This window comes from Festucalex cinctus, chromosome 20 (genome assembly GCF_051991245.1).
Source record: "Festucalex cinctus isolate MCC-2025b chromosome 20, RoL_Fcin_1.0, whole genome shotgun sequence".
Lineage (NCBI taxonomy): Eukaryota > Metazoa > Chordata > Actinopteri > Syngnathiformes > Syngnathidae > Festucalex > Festucalex cinctus.
Genome location: NC_135430.1, coordinates 750,632 through 769,158, shown reverse-complemented (window position 1 = coordinate 769,158; position 18,527 = coordinate 750,632). Strand labels below are relative to the sequence as shown.

The window sequence follows — 18,527 nt, the reverse complement described above, 5'->3', positions numbered from 1 at the left end:
TGGCCAAAAAAATGGCAACACGTTCCAAAGTAAATCAAAATGGTGGACTTTCTGTTATGTTTAGCACATGGTTCAAAAAGAGTTTTTTGTACCTTTAGGGCTGTTACATAAGTCTTCAAATTTTGGTAACTCTAGGTGAAACGTACAGCCAGGAATGCTTCTTTAAGTAAGAATTTTGAAACGCAAAATTTGATGCCCCGCCTCTAGCGGACTTCCTGTTGGGTTTAGCATATGGCACCAACAGACTTTTTTGTAGATCATAGTCTGTTACATATGTGTACCAATTTTCGTAGCTCTAGGTTAAACGTACAACCGGCAATACTACGTTAAGCAAGAATTTTGAAACTCTAAATTTGATGCCCCGCCACCGTCATATAGTATGTCAAAAACTTTAGATTTTTTACCATGGTGTTGTCCCAGGTGTTGAGATGGTACATCCCAAGTTTGAACTCAATCGGGTTAACCGTGTAGGAGAAGTGGGCAAAAGTATGACCCCTGTAAATGTGCAAAAATAAGCCAAAATTGGACATTCAAATGATCATACCTCACTTCCTGTCTATTTTAGGGTACAACTATCAAAGAGGTTTTTGTTCATCTGGATGTGCTACAGGTGCCACACAATTTTCGTAGCCGTAGGACAATCGTAGCGGGACAGGGATCCGTTAAACCTATGTAGGTGGCGCTACAGAGCCATTTTTCTGTTATCATGTATGGCGACTTTAAAATATCAAATTTTTCGCCAGGCCTGATGTGCGTGTAAAGTTTGGTGAGTTTTCGTTCACGTTTAGTGTCTCAAAAATGCGATTGTTTGCGGAGAAGAAGAAGAAGAATAATAAGAAGAATTCCTACAAAAACAATAGGGCCTCGCAGCGGCACCGCCGCCGCCGCTGCTCGGGCCCTAATAATAATAATAATAATAATAATAATAATAATTTTTACAAAAACAATAGGGACCTCGCAGCGGTCGCTGCTCGGGCCCTAATAATAACTAGAGCTGCGAGCAGCTATAAAGGGCCCTCGCAGCCCGGGCCACGTTGGAGTCCTTGCACGTTGGGGTACTGGCACGTTGGGGTACTGGCATATTGGAAGCAAAATTTCTTTGAAAATGGCATAATAAACGTTTACATGTAGAATATTTTTTTTGCCAGTGTGTGTCAAGCTCAACGGGTTTTGGTGATTGTTAAGACCTGCAAAAATCAGCGTCCTTTTTTATTTTTAGGCAATGAGTTGCCCTGATTGGTATTTTTTTGTAAAAGTGTATATACACATCATCGCTCGTTGTACTCATTGCACAATGTTACTTTTATTGTCCAAAGGGGCAATCAAAAATGAATAAAACAAAATGGAAACGTACATACGTTTGGATCGGTGTGAAGCCAGTGAACAATTTGAGTGGTGGAAACTAAAAGAATATTCAGAAATGACTTAGTCATCACACTTAGAATGAGTTTACATTTTTTTGTACAAAATACCGTATGTGGGTTTTTTTTTTTATATAAGCCTCAAGGGCTAGGTGGCGCTGTATTTATAACTGAATGTTGTCATCGAGATACCTTCAGGCCTTGATTATAAGCATACATGTCAAGTGTGGGATTTTTTTTGGAGCATGTACCGTGGAGTTATTAAGCATATCCTTCATTCACGATATTGCTTTTAATGTCCACAGAGGCTATCAAAAATAAATAAAAAAATATATATGTTTGGATAAGTCTGATGCCAGTGAACATTTTGAGTGGTGGAAACTAAAAGAATATTCATAAATAACTTAGTTATCACACTTAGAATGAGTTTACATTTTTTGTACAAAATACCGTATGTGGGGTATTTTTTTTTTTATGCCTCAAGGGCTAGGTGGCGCTGCATATATAACTGAATGTTGTCATAGAGATAGCTTCAGGCCTTGACGATAAACATACATGTCAAGTTTGGGATTTTTTGGAGCATGTACCGGGGAGTTATTAAGCATATCCTTTTTCAGTGCGAAACACAAATTTTGATGCCCCGCCTTCATCATATAGTATTTCGAAAGGTCAAGATTTTTCCCCCTGTCGTTGGCTCAGGTCTTGACATGGTCCAGGTCAAGTCTTAACTCAGTCAGATGAAACGTGTAAGAGAAGTGGGCAAAAGTCTGCGCCCTGTGAATGTGCAAAAATTTTCAAAAATGGGACATTCAAAAATTCGTAGCTCACCTCTGTTCATTTTAGCATATGGGTCCAAGAGACTTTTTTGTAGGTCTTGGGCTCCCTCATACACCTAAAAATATTCGTCGTTCTTGCTTAAACGTACAACCGGGGCTGCTTCGTTAAAAACTTCTAGGGGGCGCTATTGAGTCATTTTTGTAAAAATAGCACAATCAACAATAAAATATTGCTCATTTTACCAGGCCAGATGTGTGTGCCAAGTTTCATGAGTTTCTGTGCATGTTTAGACCCTCAAAACTGGCGTTGTTTTCTTGGCGAACAGCGCTTAGCCACACCCACAGCAATTCGCGAAAACTCACAAACTTCGTGTTGTGACATCATGAAGGCCGAAACCCTCATCTGAGCAAATATGAGGTAGGTCCAGTTAACGTGTTTGGAGAAAAACGTAGAAGAAAATTCGTAATAAAAAAAATTGCCACGAGGTGGCGCTATCAGTTAGATGAAATATAAGTCAGTAGATGTCTTTAGGGCTGGACTCTCATCAAATGTGTGAAATTTTGAGAAGATAGGATCATCTCGGTCAAGTTAATGCAGCTTTTATTTTCACGAAAAATCTTCAGACTTTGCGTCACCGTAGCGGCCACGCCCTTTGGCGAAAAGTTACAATATTCGGTGTGGGGCATGATCAACATCTTAAGCCTTTTCTGACCAATTTTCAAATGGATCCCTTCAACAAGCTCAGCACAGTAGCTAAAAACGTAAAGTATGACATTTATTGTAACCACTAGGTGGCGCTATATGTATAACTGAATTTTATCATATAGATGTTTTCAGGCCGTGACTATTACGTTGCCTGAGAAGTTTGAGATTTTTTGGAGCTTGAACATGGGAGTTATTAAGCATTTGCTCTTTCTGGACAAATGAAATTTTAAAGGCAATATTTGATGCCCCGCCCCCGTCATATAGTATTTCAAAAAGGCAAGATGTTTTGCCCAGTTGTTCTCTCAGGTCTTGAGATGATAAATGCCAAGTTTGAAGTCAATTGGATGAAAAATTTTTGCAAAGGGGGAAAAAGCATGACCACAGTGAATGTGCCAAAATAGGCCAAAATTGGACATTAAAAAATTCATAGCTCACTTCCTGTACATTTTAGCTACATGGTCCCAATAGACTTTTTTTTGTGCGTCTCGGGGTGCTACACGTGCCTGCCAATTTTTGTTGCTCTAGCTCAAACGTGCCGGGCTTGGTTTTTATTTTTCTACGCTAGGGGGAGCTATCGAGTCGCATTGTTATGACGACTTAATAATATCAAATTTTTCGCCGGGCCCGAGGAGTGTGCAAAGTTCGGTGAGTTTTCGTGAATGTTTAGGTACCCAAAATCGCGATCGTTTGCGGAGAATAAAGAATAATAATAATAATAATAATAATAATAATAATAATTTTTACAAAAACAATAGGGACCTCGCAGCGGTCGCTGCTCGGGCCCTAATAATAATAATAATTTTTACAAAAACAATAGGGACCTCGCAGCGGTCGCTGCTCGGGCCCTAATAATAATTTTCACAAAAACAATAGGGACCTCGCAGCGGTCGCTGCTCGGGCCCTAATAATAATAATAATAATAATAATAATTTTTACAAAAACAATAGGGACCTCGCAGCGGTCGCTGCTCGTGCCCTAATAATAATAATAATAATAATAATAATTTTTACAAAAACAATAGGGACCTCGCAGCGGTCGCTAAATAATTAAAAAACTAAAAAGAGTATAATAGTGCGAGCACGGACTTTCTGTTGCGTCCTGACTGTTTTGATTTTGGATTCCCCACCAGCTTCCTCGCTGGCTCGCTTTCCGATTGGCTGCACGTCACTGTCAATCTGCTGCGCGGAGCGAAATCGGGCCAAAAAGTCCAACATGTTGGATATGCCCGATTTCAAGTCGGCGTTCCTTCCGAGCGCCGACATCGGGAGGCGCCGTGTGTGGTGACAATACACACTGCAGGATTATCTGTGAAGATTATCGCTTGCGTCTCGGCGTGTCTTTACGATTGTCGGGAGGGGAAATTCGGGGCTAAAATTGGGCCAATTCTCCTGCCGTGTGAACCAGGCTTTATTCAGGACATCCTTAGTTTTATAGAGTATCCCTATGATTTTTTACATTTTCCTTTTGGTATTTTCTATGTGTGACTTCCAACATAATTGATCATCAATAACTATTCAGTAGGGGTGGGTGATATGGCCTAAAAAGGAATTTGCGGTGACGATATTGGTAATAATTACTGAACAATAGATTTGTGATTGACACTTTGGAATAATAGAACTTTTATTGCAGCAGCAATATTTAAGCCAACCTTTTTTTCCCCACAATTTAAATGTAAACAAAGTGCAAATATACCAACTGTAATTAAATAAAATGGAACTACTTAAAGCACATTTACTTAGCAAATACAATGAACGCACATAGCCCACTTTCAGAAGTCAGTGGATTAGTCAATTACATGAGTCAAAAGTCCATTATTTTATCCTGTGTGGTTGATCCTCATGTTCTACGGGGCGATCGCCAATGATACTGTAGCGGCCAGTTTGTGGCGTTATGCTTTGTACATCGCTAAGCAAGTGTATTGTTAAAAAAAACGTTTTTCCTCTGCGATTGTTTAGACAGTGGTTATTTTTGTCGCAACCAGCGGCAACCCTCCTCGAGCGTTATTTTGCCGCGAATGTCTCTGATTGTTTAATCAGAGGAGCAATTAGGAGTAATTAATGAACTTTTGTTCACCCCAAACAACACGAGCTGCTTCTTTGTCCTCGGGTTAGCCTCCGCATACTCTTAAAAACTCTTTGACTGCCAAAGACGTTTAATAATGATTAGTAAAATTCCGATGAATTGAATGCAATCTTTCATTTAGTAGCCACATTGTATATGTAGTAAAGGCCAACAATATTCTTTTTGCCTTGAAAGATGAGTTAAAATGCTCAAAAGCGGCTGCCACTGTGGATGTTTTTGTTTTGTTTTTATAACGTGTGGCAGTCAGTTAACTTTACGGCAACAATTTTCCTGCAAAATTTGCAAATGATTTTTTCGTGTGTTTTTTTTATTTTTTTATTTTTTTATTTTTTAAGCATTATTATATCTGACCTCTTGTAGCAAAACAGCCTCCACACGACGAAGCTGACTCCCACTTTGCCGAAGACGCGACAGAACTAGCTGCAACTCTTGCAGCCTTACACGCTCCTCCATTTTTTATGTAGAAGCGAACGGCGCGTGTACGTTCAAATTGACACAGACGTATAATGTTACGCATTACGTCATCGCCTCAATTTCGCGATATTTCAAATTTTTACCCCCCCAAAAAAATAATACCCACGATATAATTTGGAACACCCCTACTATCCAGCCATCCATTCATCTTAACCGCTTGCTCCTCACAAGGGTCGCGGCGGTGCTGGAGCCTATTCCAGCTGGCTTCGGGTAGTAGTCGGGGTACACCCTGAACTGGTTGCCAGCCAATTGCAGGGCACACAGAGACAAACAACCACTCACACTCACTAGCACACCTAGGGACAATTCAGAGCACCCAATCAAGCTGCCATGCATGTCTTTGGAGTGTGGGAGGAGACCGGAGTGCCCGGAGAAGACCCACGCGGGCACGGGGAGAACATGCAAACTCCACCCAGGAAGCCCAAAGCCTGGACTCGATCTTGCGTCCTCAGCACTGGGAGGCAGACGTGCGGTGCTAACCACTCCCCCACCATGCCTCCCCATCAATAACTACTCCAAGAAATTTATTTTCATACACCCTTTCTATTTCAATTTAATTCACCATAATTTTGACTTGATGAGTGATTTGTCTAGTGCCAAAAACTATGAACTTGGATTTGTTTAAATGTAATAATTTGTTCATGTCAAACCAATTTTTTTATTGTGCTCAATTCATACGCCACAGTAGTAAGAAGCTGCTTCAGGTTTTCGCCTGAACAGTAGAGACTAAAGAGTTGTATCATCAGCAAATAAGACTTGAATATTTTTCAGACACAACAGATATCATTTATGTACAGTATAAATAGTTTAGGGTCGGAAACCGGAAACAGAGTCCTGATCACGTCATTTTCAGCTGATTGGTATCGGGAGAAAATGATCGAGGCTTTCATTTTTGGCAATTTTGTTTTATTATTATCATTATTTTAGGGGCTACAAAGCAACAAAATCATCCAGCGGTAAACATATTGCCAAACAAAACTTTTTTTTTTTATTCATTATTTTGTGCACTTCTGATGGCACCCCCCAAAATTACTGGGATGGTTTTGTTCAAATTAAAAAAAACAAAAACATTTGGAAGCACTGAAATGGAGTTCGGTGAGGCCATGGAAAACGACTTCCGGACAGCTTCAAGGAAATTCTGGTCCGCCATCCGCCGTCACAGGAGAGGAAAGCAGTGCACCATTAACACTGTGTATAGTGGACATGGGTTGCTGCTGACCTCGACTTGTGACGTCGTGAATCGTTGGGGGGAATACTTCAAAGACCTCCTTTGAGGAAGCACAGTCTGGGGACTCCGAGGTTGGCTCTCCTATCTCTGGGGTCGAAGTCACTGAGGTGGTTGGAAAGCTCCTCGGTGGCAGGGCCCCCCTGGGGTTGGATGAGATCCGCCCGGAGTTCCGAAAGGCTCTGGATGTTGTGGGGCTGTCATGGTTGACACGCCTCTACAACATCGCGTGGACATCGGGGACAGTGCCTCTGGATTGGCAGACCGGGGTGGTGGACCCCCTTTTTAAGAAGGGGGACCGGAGGGTGTTTTCCAACTACAGAGGGATCACACTCCTCAGTCTCCCTACTGAGGAGTGTGAGGAATCTCGGATTCAGGAGGAGCAGTGTGGTTTGAGTCCTGGCAGTGGACCAGCTCTACACCCTCAGCAGGGTCCTCGAGGGTGCGTGGGAGTTCACTCAACCAGTCCACATGTGTTTTGTGGATTTGGAGAAGACGTTCGACCATGTCCCTCAGGGAGTCCTGTGGGGGGTACTTCAGGAGTGCGGTTTACCGAACCCCCTGATACGGGCTGTTTGGTCCCTGTACGACCGTTGGCAGAGTTTGGTTCGCATTGCTGGCAATAAGTCGGATTCGTTTCCAGTAAGGTTTGCCTCTTGTCACTGATTCTGTTCATAACTTTTATGGACAGAATTTCTAGGCGCAACCGAGGCGTTGAGGGGTTCCGGTTTGGTGGCCTCAGCATTGTATCTTTGCTTTTTGCAGGTGATGTGGTGCTGTTGGCGTCATCAAGCCGAGATCTCCAATTCTCACTGGAGCGGTTCACAACAGTGTGAAGCAGTTGGGATGAAGATCAGCACCTCCAAATCCGAGAGCATGGTCCTCAGTTGGAAAAGGGTGGCGTATCCTCTCCGGGTCGGGGATGACATCCTGCCCCAAGTGGGGGAGTTCAAGTATCTAGGGGTCTTATTCACGAGTGAGGGCAGGATGGAGTGGAAGATCGACAGGCGGATCGGTGCATCGTCTGCAGTGATGCGGACTCTGTGTTGGTCCGTTGTGGTGAAGAAAGAGCTGAGCCAAAAGGCAAAGCTCTCGATTTACCGGTCGATCTACGTTCCAACCCTCACCTATGGTCATGAGCTGTGGGTCGTGACCGAAAGAACAAGATCCCGGCTGTTTGTGTGAATGCTCAGAAACATGGACAATCACCATGTCACCACTTGAGATCTGACTGGACCGAAACCAAATGTATGTTTGTCTTCTTGTGTCCTGCAGATGTCAGTGAAAAGTATCTTTGTGATGAACAACAGGAGCCAGAGTTCCTTTACGTTAAAGAGGAGGACGAGGAGGAGGAAGAGCACCCTTTCATTAAGGAGGAGGAGGATATCAGCAAGTCACCATTGACCTTTGTCCATGTAAAAAGTGAAGATAAAGACAAGGGTGAGAGTGAAGCTTTATTTTTGCCTTAGGCGTCCGCAAGGTCCACATGGCTTTGTACGGCGAAATTACGTTATTTCAGCAACCATGACCCTCCGTGCTAGGTCCGCATGGGCCAAATTTTTCGCAAAGCGCACTTGCTAAAATTTCAAAACCACGCGGACATTTGTGCTTGGAAAAACATGGCAGACGACGAAAGAGCTACTACTTGCCGAGGTTTGTAGGTACACACGTTTTCATGATTCGGCTCATAAAGGGGACAACTGATGGAAATTAGCCTGAGACTATAATCTGGTGTGGTGTGTTGACATTCATGTGTCCCATATGATCAGTGCTGGGAATAAAAGTCGACCAAGTCTGTTTGGTCAACCAGAAAAAGTGGTTGACGCAAAAATGCATGCGTCAAAGCTATTTTAATCATTTTAAAAAACATTTTTGCAGCACCTGGACGTTGCCGGGTCGCCCCGAACGAATGTTTCGGTGCCGCACAGACACTTATTGCTGACGGACTCCGATTCACCACTACTAACTAAGATGCTTCTTAGGGTTTGTTTGTGGTCTCTTTAGACTGAAGAGGGAGAACATTAACATCGTCTTATGTTTGTAACAAAACAATCCATGTCAAAATCGCAAAATAAATAAGAGCTTTAATTAATTTATCGCCACCGGCTAGACGGGTAAGATGGCGGGTGGCCCGACGCATCAGCAACAGGAGGACGTATCTACCTAGTGTTAAACAGAACAAGACTTCCGGGTACGGCCACAAGCCAAGTTTATTTATTTATTTTTCTCTCTCTTCACTCTTCCAAGTAGTGTGCAGGCATGAAAAATTCAGCATTTGCAATGAGGGCTTTTATACTACAGTTTTATGTCACCAAATGTGCAAAAACCAAGTCAAATTGACACAATGCACTTAATAACAGACGGAAGCGAGTTTGCACAGACGTTGGCGGTAGAAACAAACTCAATTCGGACGTTTATGGATTTGAATGGGATGGAATGGAACTAGGGTGACGGCGCGGGATATTGGAGAATAACGTGAGTTATTTGGAAAACCTTTCTGTGCGTGTGCGGTACCGTTAGTATGCTGCATCAATGGCCATTGTAGGCCTCGACAACTCAATGTGTTTGAATGAGACAAGTGAATACGTCAGGCTTAGTAAACATATGATGAAGATGAAGCGCTATTTAAGTGCATTAATAATCAAATTGGATTTTTCATTATGTTGGACTATGAAGTGATTTTCAGGAAGTACACCAAGTGATTCGAGTTTATTCAGGGCTAATGCTAATCGCGATGGTTAATCGTTTAGCATAGGCTAATTTTGTGGCGTTTGTGTAATATGTGCATATGTGTGCAGAAGATAAGGAGCAAAGGTATTCAAATCCACTAAATTCAACTCAGGTTCAACCTTAATGGACTTGTAAATAATAATAATATTAATAATAATTTTTTTGAATTTTTTTTTTTTCTTTTGGAATTTTTTTGGGGATGGCAGGGCTATTTTGTCGATTAATCGTTAGAATAATTGGTAGGTAAGTCAATTAAAATTTTTTTAAAAAAAAGTTAGTGACAGCACTACGTGATGTTCAGTAACATACTGTTCCGACTAAATAAAATTGAGAAACAAAGACCACCACAATCAAAATGTCATTGCCAAGAACTCCTGGAAGGAAATTGTGGGACACGTGTCTGAGAGACAAGAATGCGATCAAAAAGAATTGCAAGAATTTAAGGGATTGTTACGTAAAAGCAAGAAAGCGAGAGTGGTGATCCAGGAGGAACAAAGAATGGAGCAACAAATGTGAAAGCAATGGGCTGGTTACCACCATTCATAAAACACAGAGAAACACACACAAATGTGACATCTGACATAAGTCCATTTGTTTGTTGCTGATTTAGAAAAACAAACAGCTTCTGTGAAATTGTCTTTTTTGCTGTACAGTATTTAAAGGTCCCCTGAAATTAAATATTCACTTTTTTAGGTTTTTGATCATAAATATACCTTACCATAGGCTGACTAAGTCCCCAAAGCGTTTGTATCAAAGTAGCTCAAACAGCACTCTCACTGTTTTAGCAGATCGGTTTTACACGTCACTAATTCAGCGCGAACTCCACCTTCACAATTTTCAACCCCTCCTGCCACCGGAGATTTCAACCCACGAACACACAGCAGCAGCAGCAGCAGGACAGCATGGCAGCAAAACAACCCCATCGGAACTGCTCTGTACCAGAGTGTACAGAGGACAACAAAAAATCTTTTCTTCCCCCACAGAAAGGCTTGTGGTTGGATTTTATTTATGTATTAATATGCCCAAGCAACTCCCACAACGTGTGTTAGTTTGTGGCAAACATTTTACGGACGACTGCTTCAGGAATTTGGGACAGTACACACGTGGATTAGCAGAACATCTTTCACTTACCCCGGAATCGATACCAACTATTAAAACTAAAGCATGCAAAACCATGTGCCAATATTTGTTCAGGTGTAGACGTGAAGACTCAGTTTCTAAACATGAGCCCATAGAAAAGATGAGACTTGGCCACACCCAACTCATTATGTAGTTAAAAAAACAAAACAAAACAAGAAAGTCAGGCGAGCCTTGGCCAAACGCACCAAAATCCGCTCGTTTGATGCTAGGCTAACATTAGACCTTCCTAGTGGAGCTTGCAATTCTACAAGGTACAGTTTCGTGAAAATTTCTTTTGATACAGTATTAGGGCGTCCAGAGGATGGTTGGTGTCATTGCTCCAAAGCTCATTTCAGGGAATCTTTAAATAATTTTAGAAACTGTTTGTCTTTGTTTTTAAGTGTGAAGCACATCGAGTTGAAATGTGCTATAGAAATAAAGCAACCTCGTTGTCCTTCCTCAATGATTGTATAACATTTCAGATAAAATGTGTTCAAATTGTATTTATTTTAGCCTTTCATTCAAAATGCCTCTTCTAAAGCACACACTCCTTCCAAGGGACAAGTCGTCGTGGTGATATAAAGAAGGATGTAAAGTCCTGTCTCACTGGGGTGTCATTAAACAACTTCAAGTAAGCTCAGGCAGAATAACATAACATAATGCGCTTGCTGCACAAGCAACAGCAAGTTAAGGTGCTCTCACAACGTCAGGAACTTGCAAACCCACTGCACCATTTAGCACATTATTCTTTTTTCTTTGATTATGTTTTGAAGATTGTGATAAGCCAATAACGAAATCATGATTACATTTCGATTAATTGACCAGCCCTACTTGCACCTTCCTTGATTGACATTTTATCTTTTTATGGTTTCCATAAAAGTGAGACATAGTACAACATAATGTATGCGAAGACTCAAAAGCCGATACAGGCTCACACACTTCATATCAGAGGGCGTTCATAGATCAAATAGCTACATGCAAGGGATTGGAGTCTCCAGCTTTTTATTTATTTATTTATTTATTTATTTATTATTATTATTATTATTATTATTATTATCATTATCATTATCATTATCATTATCGTTATTGTTATTGTTATTGTTATTATTGTTATTATTGTTATTATTATTATTATTATTATTGGTCCTGACTGAGTCAGTTTCAGACATATGGCGCCATGTGCAAACAAACTAGGGCTGCACGATATTGGAAAAACATGCGATATGCGATATACTTCCTGAACATAGCGATATCGATATTATTGCGATATTTAACATTTACCTAAAGAAATTACATTTTTATTACCTAATGAAAGAAAAACATTTTTCAATCAATCAATCAACTTTATTTATATAGCACCTTTCATACATTTAAAATGCAACTCAAAGTGCTGGACATACATAATACAATAAAATAAAAGAAAGAAAAAGCCCCCTCAGAAGACCCCTATGATGATTAAAAATTTTGGAGACGCGTTTCCCTCGCCTGGACGCGGGTCACCGGGGCCCCCCTCTGGAGCCAGGCCTGGAGGCGGGGCTCGCTGGCGAGCGCCTGGTGGCCGGGCCTGCACCCATGGGGCCCGGCCGGGCACAGCCCGAAGGGGCAACGTGGGTCCCTCTTCCCACGGGCTCACCACCGGTGGGAGGGGCCAAAGGGGTCGGGTGCAGTGTGGGCTGGGTGGCGGCCAAGGGAGGAGACCTTGGCGGACCGACCCCCGGCTACAGAAGCTGGCTCTTGGGACATGGAATGTCACCTCTCTGGCAGGGAAGGAGCCCGAGCTGGTGTGCGAGGCCGAGAAGTTCCGACTAGACATAGTCGGACTCGCCTCCACACACGGCTTGGGCTCTGGTACCAGTCCTCTTGAGAGGGGTTGGACTCTCTTCCACTCTGGAGTTGCCCACGGTGTGAGGCGCAGAGCAGGTGTGGGCATACTTATTGCCCCCCGGCTCGGCGCCTGTACGTTGGGGTTTACCCCGGTGGACGAGAGGGTAGCCTCCCTCCGCCTTCGGGTGGGGGGACGGGTCCTGACTGTTGTTTGTGCATATGCACCAAACAGCAGCTCAGAGTACCCACCCTTCTTGGAGTCCGTGGAGGGTGTGCTGGAGAGCGCTCCCTCTGGGGACTCCCTCGTCCTGCTGGGGGACTTCAACGCTCACGTGGGGAATGACAGTGAGACCTGGAGGGGCGTGATTGGGAGGAACGGCCCCCCTGATCGGAACCCGAGCGGTGTTCTGTTATTGGACTTCTGTGCTCGTCACGGTTTGTCCATAACGAACACCATGTTCAAGCATAAGGGTGTCCATATGTGCACTTGGCACCAGGACACCCTAGGCCGCAGTTCGATGATCGACTTTGTAGTCGTGTCATCGGATTTGCGGCCGCATGTTTTGGACACTCGGGTGAAGAGAGGGGCGGAGCTGTCAACTGATCACCACCTGGTGGTGTGTTGGCTCCGATGGTGGGGGAAGATGCCGGTCCGACCTGGCAGACCCAAACGTATTGTGAGGGTTTGCTGGGAACGTCTGGCGGAATCCCCTGTCAGAAAGAGTTTCAATGCCCACCTCCGGCAGAGCTTCTCCCTTGTCTCGGGGGAGGTGGGGGACATTGAGTCCGAATGGACCATGTTCCGCGCCTCCATTGTTGAGGCGGCCGATCGGAGCTGTGGCCGTAAGGTGGTCGGTGCCTGTCGCGGCGGCAATCTTCGAACCCGCTGGTGGACACCAGCGGTAAAGGATGCCGTCAAGCTGAAGAAGGAGTCCTATCGGGCCTTTTTGGCCTGTCGGACTCCGGAGGCAGCTGACAGGTACCGGATGGCCAAGCGGAACGCGGCTTCGGCGGTTGCTGAGGCAAAAACTCGGACATGGGAGGAGTTCGGTGAGGCCATGGAAAACGACTTCCGGACGGCTTCGAGGAAATTCTGGTCCACCATCCGGCGTCTCAGGAGAGGAAAGCAGTGCACCATTAACACTGTGTATAGTGGCGATGGGGTGCTGCTGACCTCGACTCGGGACGTCGTGAAGCGGTGGGGGGAATACTTCGAAGACCTCCTCAATTCCACCAACACGTCTCCTTTTGAGGAAGCAGAGTCTGGGGACTCTGGGGTGGGCTCTCCTATCTCTGGGGTCGAAGTCACTGAGGTGGTTGGAAAGCTCCTCGGTGGCAGGGCCCCGGGGGTGGATGAGATCCGCCCGGAGTTCCTAAAGACTCTGGATGTTGTGGGGCTGTCGTGGTTGACACGCCTCTACAACATCGCGTGGACATCGGGGACAGTGCCTCTGGATTGGCAGGCCGGGGTGGTGGTCCCCCTTTTTAAGAAGGGGGACCGGAGGGTGTGTTCCAACTACAGAGGGATCACACTCCTCAGCCTCCCTGGTAAGGTCTATTCAGGGGTGCTGGAGAGGAGGGTCCGTCGGGAGGTCGAATCTCGGATCCAGGAGGAGCAGTGTGGTTTTCGTCCTGGCCGTGGAACAGTGGACCAGCTCTACACCCTCCGCAGGATCCTCGAGGGTGCGTGGGAGTTCGCTCAACCAGTCCACATGTGTTTTGTGGATCTGGAGAAGGCGTTCGACCGTGTCCCTCGGGGAGTTCTGTGGGGGGTGCTTCGGGAGTACGGGGTGCCGGGCCCCTTGTTACGGGCTGTTCGGTCCCTGTACGACCGTTGCCAGAGTTTGGTCCGCATTGCCGGCAGTAAGTCGGATTCGTTTCCGGTGAGGGTTGGACTCCGCCAAGGTTGCCCTTTGTCACCGATTCTGTTCATAACTTTTATGGACAGAATTTCTAGGCGCAGCCGAGGAGTGGAGGGGTTCCGGTTTGGTGGCCTCAGCATTGCATCTCTGCTCTTTGCAGATGATGTGGTGCTGTTGGCTTCATCAGGCCGGGACCTTCAGCTCTCACTGGAGCGGTTCGCAGCCGAGTGTGAAGCGGCTGGGATGAGGATCAGCACCTCCAAATCCGAGACCATGGTCCTCAGTCGGAAAAGGGTGGAGTGTCGTCTTCAGGTCGGGGATGAGATCCTGCCCCAAGTGGAGGAGTTCAAGTATCTTGGGGTCTTGTTCACGAGTGAGGGTAGGATGGAGCGGGAGATCGACAGGCGGATCGGTGCAGCGTCTGCAGTGATGCGGACTCTGTATCGGTCCGTCGTGGTGAAGAAAGAGCTGAGCCAAAAGGCAAAGCTCTCGATTTACCGGTCGATCTACGTTCCAACCCTCACCTATGGTCACGAGCTGTGGGTCGTGACCGAAAGAACGAGATCCCGGATACAAGCGGCCGAAATGAGTTTCCTCCGCAGGGTGTCCGGGCTCTCCCTTAGAGATAGGGTGAGAAGCTCGGTCATCCGGGAGGGACTCAGAGTCGAGCCGCTGCTCCTCCGCGTTGAGAGGAGCCAGCTGAGGTGGCTCGGGCATCTGGTTCGGATGCCTCCTGGACGCCTCCCTGGGGAGGTGTTCCGGGCATGTCCCACCGGTGGGAGGCCCCGGGGACGACCCAGGACACGCTGGAGAGACTATGTCTCTCGGCTGGCCTGGGAACGCCTTGGGATCCCACCGGAGGAGCTGGTTGAAGTGGCTGGGGAGAGGGAAGTCTGGGTTTCCCTCCTGAAGCTGCTGCCCCCGCGACCCGACCCCGGATAAGCGGAAGAAGATGGATGGATGGAAAAAGCCCCCCCATCCCCATGATCGTACCCACAGACACACCCAAAACCCAACAAACACATGAAAACCACAACATGGCGGGGCACAGAAGTACCCTGTAAGGAAAGGCACCCAGGAGGAGTTCATCCACAGTGAGATGGATGAAGACCAAGCATCCCTCTCACTGTGGAGGCTCCCCCATGAGAAAACACTGGAGCTAAAAATTTAATAACTACCAAATAAAAAGATTTAAACACTAAAAGAGCTGCACTAAAAGCACTAAAAGTTAAACACGATAGAAAAAATAAATAAATAAAAAACAAAGCTACAAGACAATATAGATTAAAATAGTTAAATAAATAAAAGGGGATAAAAAAAATTTTTATAAGTAATAATAATAAAAAAAAAAATGGGGCAAAATAAGCAACCTTCATGTAATCTTAGTTAATGAATTGTAATTATGTCTTGATAATTTTCAACTATTTAATGGCGATGCACATTTTAGTTAGCATCTGACTGGTCAAATTCATATAAAAAGCATAAAATTCCATATAAAACTTATTGCATGCCTTTGCGATATGCATATTGCAAGGGCCAATATCGCGATATCGTTATTTTTTCGATATATTATGCAGCCCTAAAACAAACTATATACGACTTCAAGTCATCACTTGAGACCTAACTTGACCAAACCAAGTGTGTCTTTGCCTTCTTGTGTCCTGCAGATGTCACTGAAAAATATCTTCGACCTGAGCAACAGGAGCCAGAGTTACCTCACATAAATGAGGAGAAAGAGCATCCTTACATTGAGGAGGATGATAATGACATCGCTAAGTCACCACTGATCATTGTCCTTTTAAAGAGTGAAGAGGAAGTCAAGGTTGAAAGTAAGAAGGACAGAGGGGCGGAGCCCCCACGGAGCAGCTCAAGTCAACACATGACAGATCACTGGGGAACATCACAAGGACATTACGATGACACATCGTCACACTCTCCTGACACTGATGATGATGATGATGATGATGATGATGGTGATAGTGAACACGCAAAAGGTGATAAGGCATGTCACACTGACACCAACCGTTGGGAATGTTCTCAATGTCGGAAAACATTTAGCGCAAAACGGAGTTTGAAAGTGCACACAAGAACACACACCGGGGAGAAACCTTTTATGTGCTCAGTTTGTGGTGTAAACTTCTCTTTAAAGTTAAATTTAACAAGACATACATTAACACACACTGGAGACAAACCTTATGTGTGCTCAGTTTGTGGTGTATGCTTCTCTGATAAGAATAATTTAACAAGACATACATTAACACACACTGGAGAGAAACCATTTTCCTGCTCAGATTGTGGTAAAAGCTTCTCTCAAAAATCACATTTAACAAGCCACACAAGAACGCACACTGGAGAAAAACCATTTTCCTGCTCAGATTGTGGTAAAAGCTTCTCTCAAAAATCTAATTTAGCAAGCCACACGAGAACACACAGTGGAAAGAAACCATTCTCCTGCTCAGTTTGTGGTAAAAACTTCTCTAAAAAGTCACATTTAACAAGCCACACAAGAACGCACACTGGAGAGAAACCATTTGCCTGCTCAGACTGTGGCAAAAGCTTCTCTCAGAAGTCAGATTTAACAACGCATACAAGAACACATGCAGGAGAAAAACCTTTTGCCTGCTTAGTTTGTGATAAAAGATTCTCTCACAAGTCTGATTTAACAAAACATACAAGAACACACACTGGAGAGAAACCTTTTACTTGCTCAGATTGTGGTGAGAGCTTCTCTCGCAAGTCAGGTTTAACAAACCACACAAGAATACACACTGGAGAAAAACCTTTTGCCTGCTCAGATTGTGGCCGGAGCTTCTCTCGAAAATCTCATTTAATAAATCACACAAGAACACACGCTGGGAAAAAAACATTCGGTTGCAGTGTGTGCTCTAAAAGATTCTCTTGCAAAGAGAATGTTGAGAAACACGAGTGTGCTGGTGAGAATAGCAGCGATCTTTGAAGATTAAAAAAAATGAAGGGACTGAGTTTATGGTAATCTGTAAAAGTGTTAATGATTTTAGATTAAAAAATATATATATATATTGAATGTTGAATTTTATGGTGATGATTTTATGAGTGATAGAAGAACCATTGTGTCCTCGTGAGTTTATTTTTTTTTTAAGTGTAAGTGTATTTCAGACATGTAAATTAAGTAAGATAAAGATTTGCTTAGTCTGTAACAGTGATTGTGTAAAAGTGGCAGTGTAAGAGTGACTTGCACTTGTGACACCTGATTGGACAAACCAAAAGGAGCAACAACTTGACCTCTCTCCTATCCCTCCTCTGCTTTTTTTCCCTGTACTCTGGAGACTTTTTCCTCATTTTGATTTTTACAAAATTCTCTGGGGTCACATAAAAATTAGCCCCTCCCACACACAGAATGAGCAGTATGCCAATCACCCAGAGGAGCGAGTATGTGCTGTTGTAGCAACATTAATTGCGCATAGATTTAAATTTGAATTTGTCTTAGATGTTCCCTGTTCTGGGTTTGTTGTCGGGTTATTGTAAATATGTGCAGATTCCTCACTTGGACGGGATACATTCATCCACAGAAGATTTTATTTCGATTTTACCCAAAGTTCAAGCAATGTTTTTCTTTTCTCTTTTATTTTAACATTCAGCAGTTTTACAGTAGATCAAGAACTTTTGTTCCTCACATGAGTCACTGGCAATGAAGTGCATTGGCATTTGAATTAGATGTTGCATTTCCAGAAAAATCTATGAAAATAACACAAGAAAATATGTTCTTGTAAATAAGTCTAGGTAATGAAAGAAACTTATTTTGAATAGCGCTTAACAGCGTTAGATTTATTCATGTTTTGCTATTCTCCATCACAAATGAAGCTGTCACTCTTTAACATTAAATAATGTATGTATTTATACGTTACATGCAGATTGTCAATTTGTATTTATTTATTGTTTTGTCAAGGCATGTTCCAACCTGCAACTGTGACACCCCTGGATGGTTGTGGCAGTATTTATCTGGGATCAACGAAGCAATGGTTTGCAGTTTTATGTGCATGATGTTTGTTTGTAAAGATTAACAGAGATGACAATGGAAAGCCCATGTTACCAATATTCAAATATTTTTGTGAAGTTTTACCTGAATAAATGTATATTTTTTCAATCACAAACGAGAGACTTTGAAGCAGTCATGCATATGTGAAATGTAATTAGGGCCCGAGCAGCGACCGCTGCGAGGTCCCTATTGTTTTTGTAAAAATTATTATTATTATTAGGGCCCGAGCAGCGACCGCTGCGAGGTCCCTATTGTTTTTGTAAAAATTATTAGGGCCCGAGCAGCGACCGCTGCGAGGTCCCTATTGTTTTTGTAAAAATTATTATTATTATTATTATTATTATTAGGGCCCG

The 18,527-nt window shown here is 43.8% G+C and overlaps 1 protein-coding gene across 6 annotated transcripts in view; it reads left to right on the top strand.

Annotated features, from left to right (window-relative positions):
* LOC144008934 (uncharacterized) overlaps positions 1–18,303 on the top strand; it is a 99,119-nt gene extending 80,816 nt beyond the window's left edge. For 4 of the 6 annotated variants that reach the window (XM_077508324.1, XM_077508326.1, XM_077508323.1 and 1 more), the window contains 3 exons: positions 7,390–7,521; positions 7,935–8,064; positions 15,827–18,303. In XM_077508324.1, the coding sequence (XP_077364450.1) occupies positions 7,390–7,521; positions 7,935–8,064; positions 15,827–17,115 (1,551 nt within the window). In that variant the 3' untranslated portion in view covers positions 17,116–18,303. Of the gene's footprint in view, positions 1–7,389; positions 7,522–7,899; positions 8,065–15,826 lie in introns of all 6 variants that reach the window. The other 2 variants (XM_077508325.1, XM_077508327.1) reach the window with 1 other exon arrangement.
* The last annotated feature ends 224 nt before the right edge of the window (positions 18,304–18,527 follow it).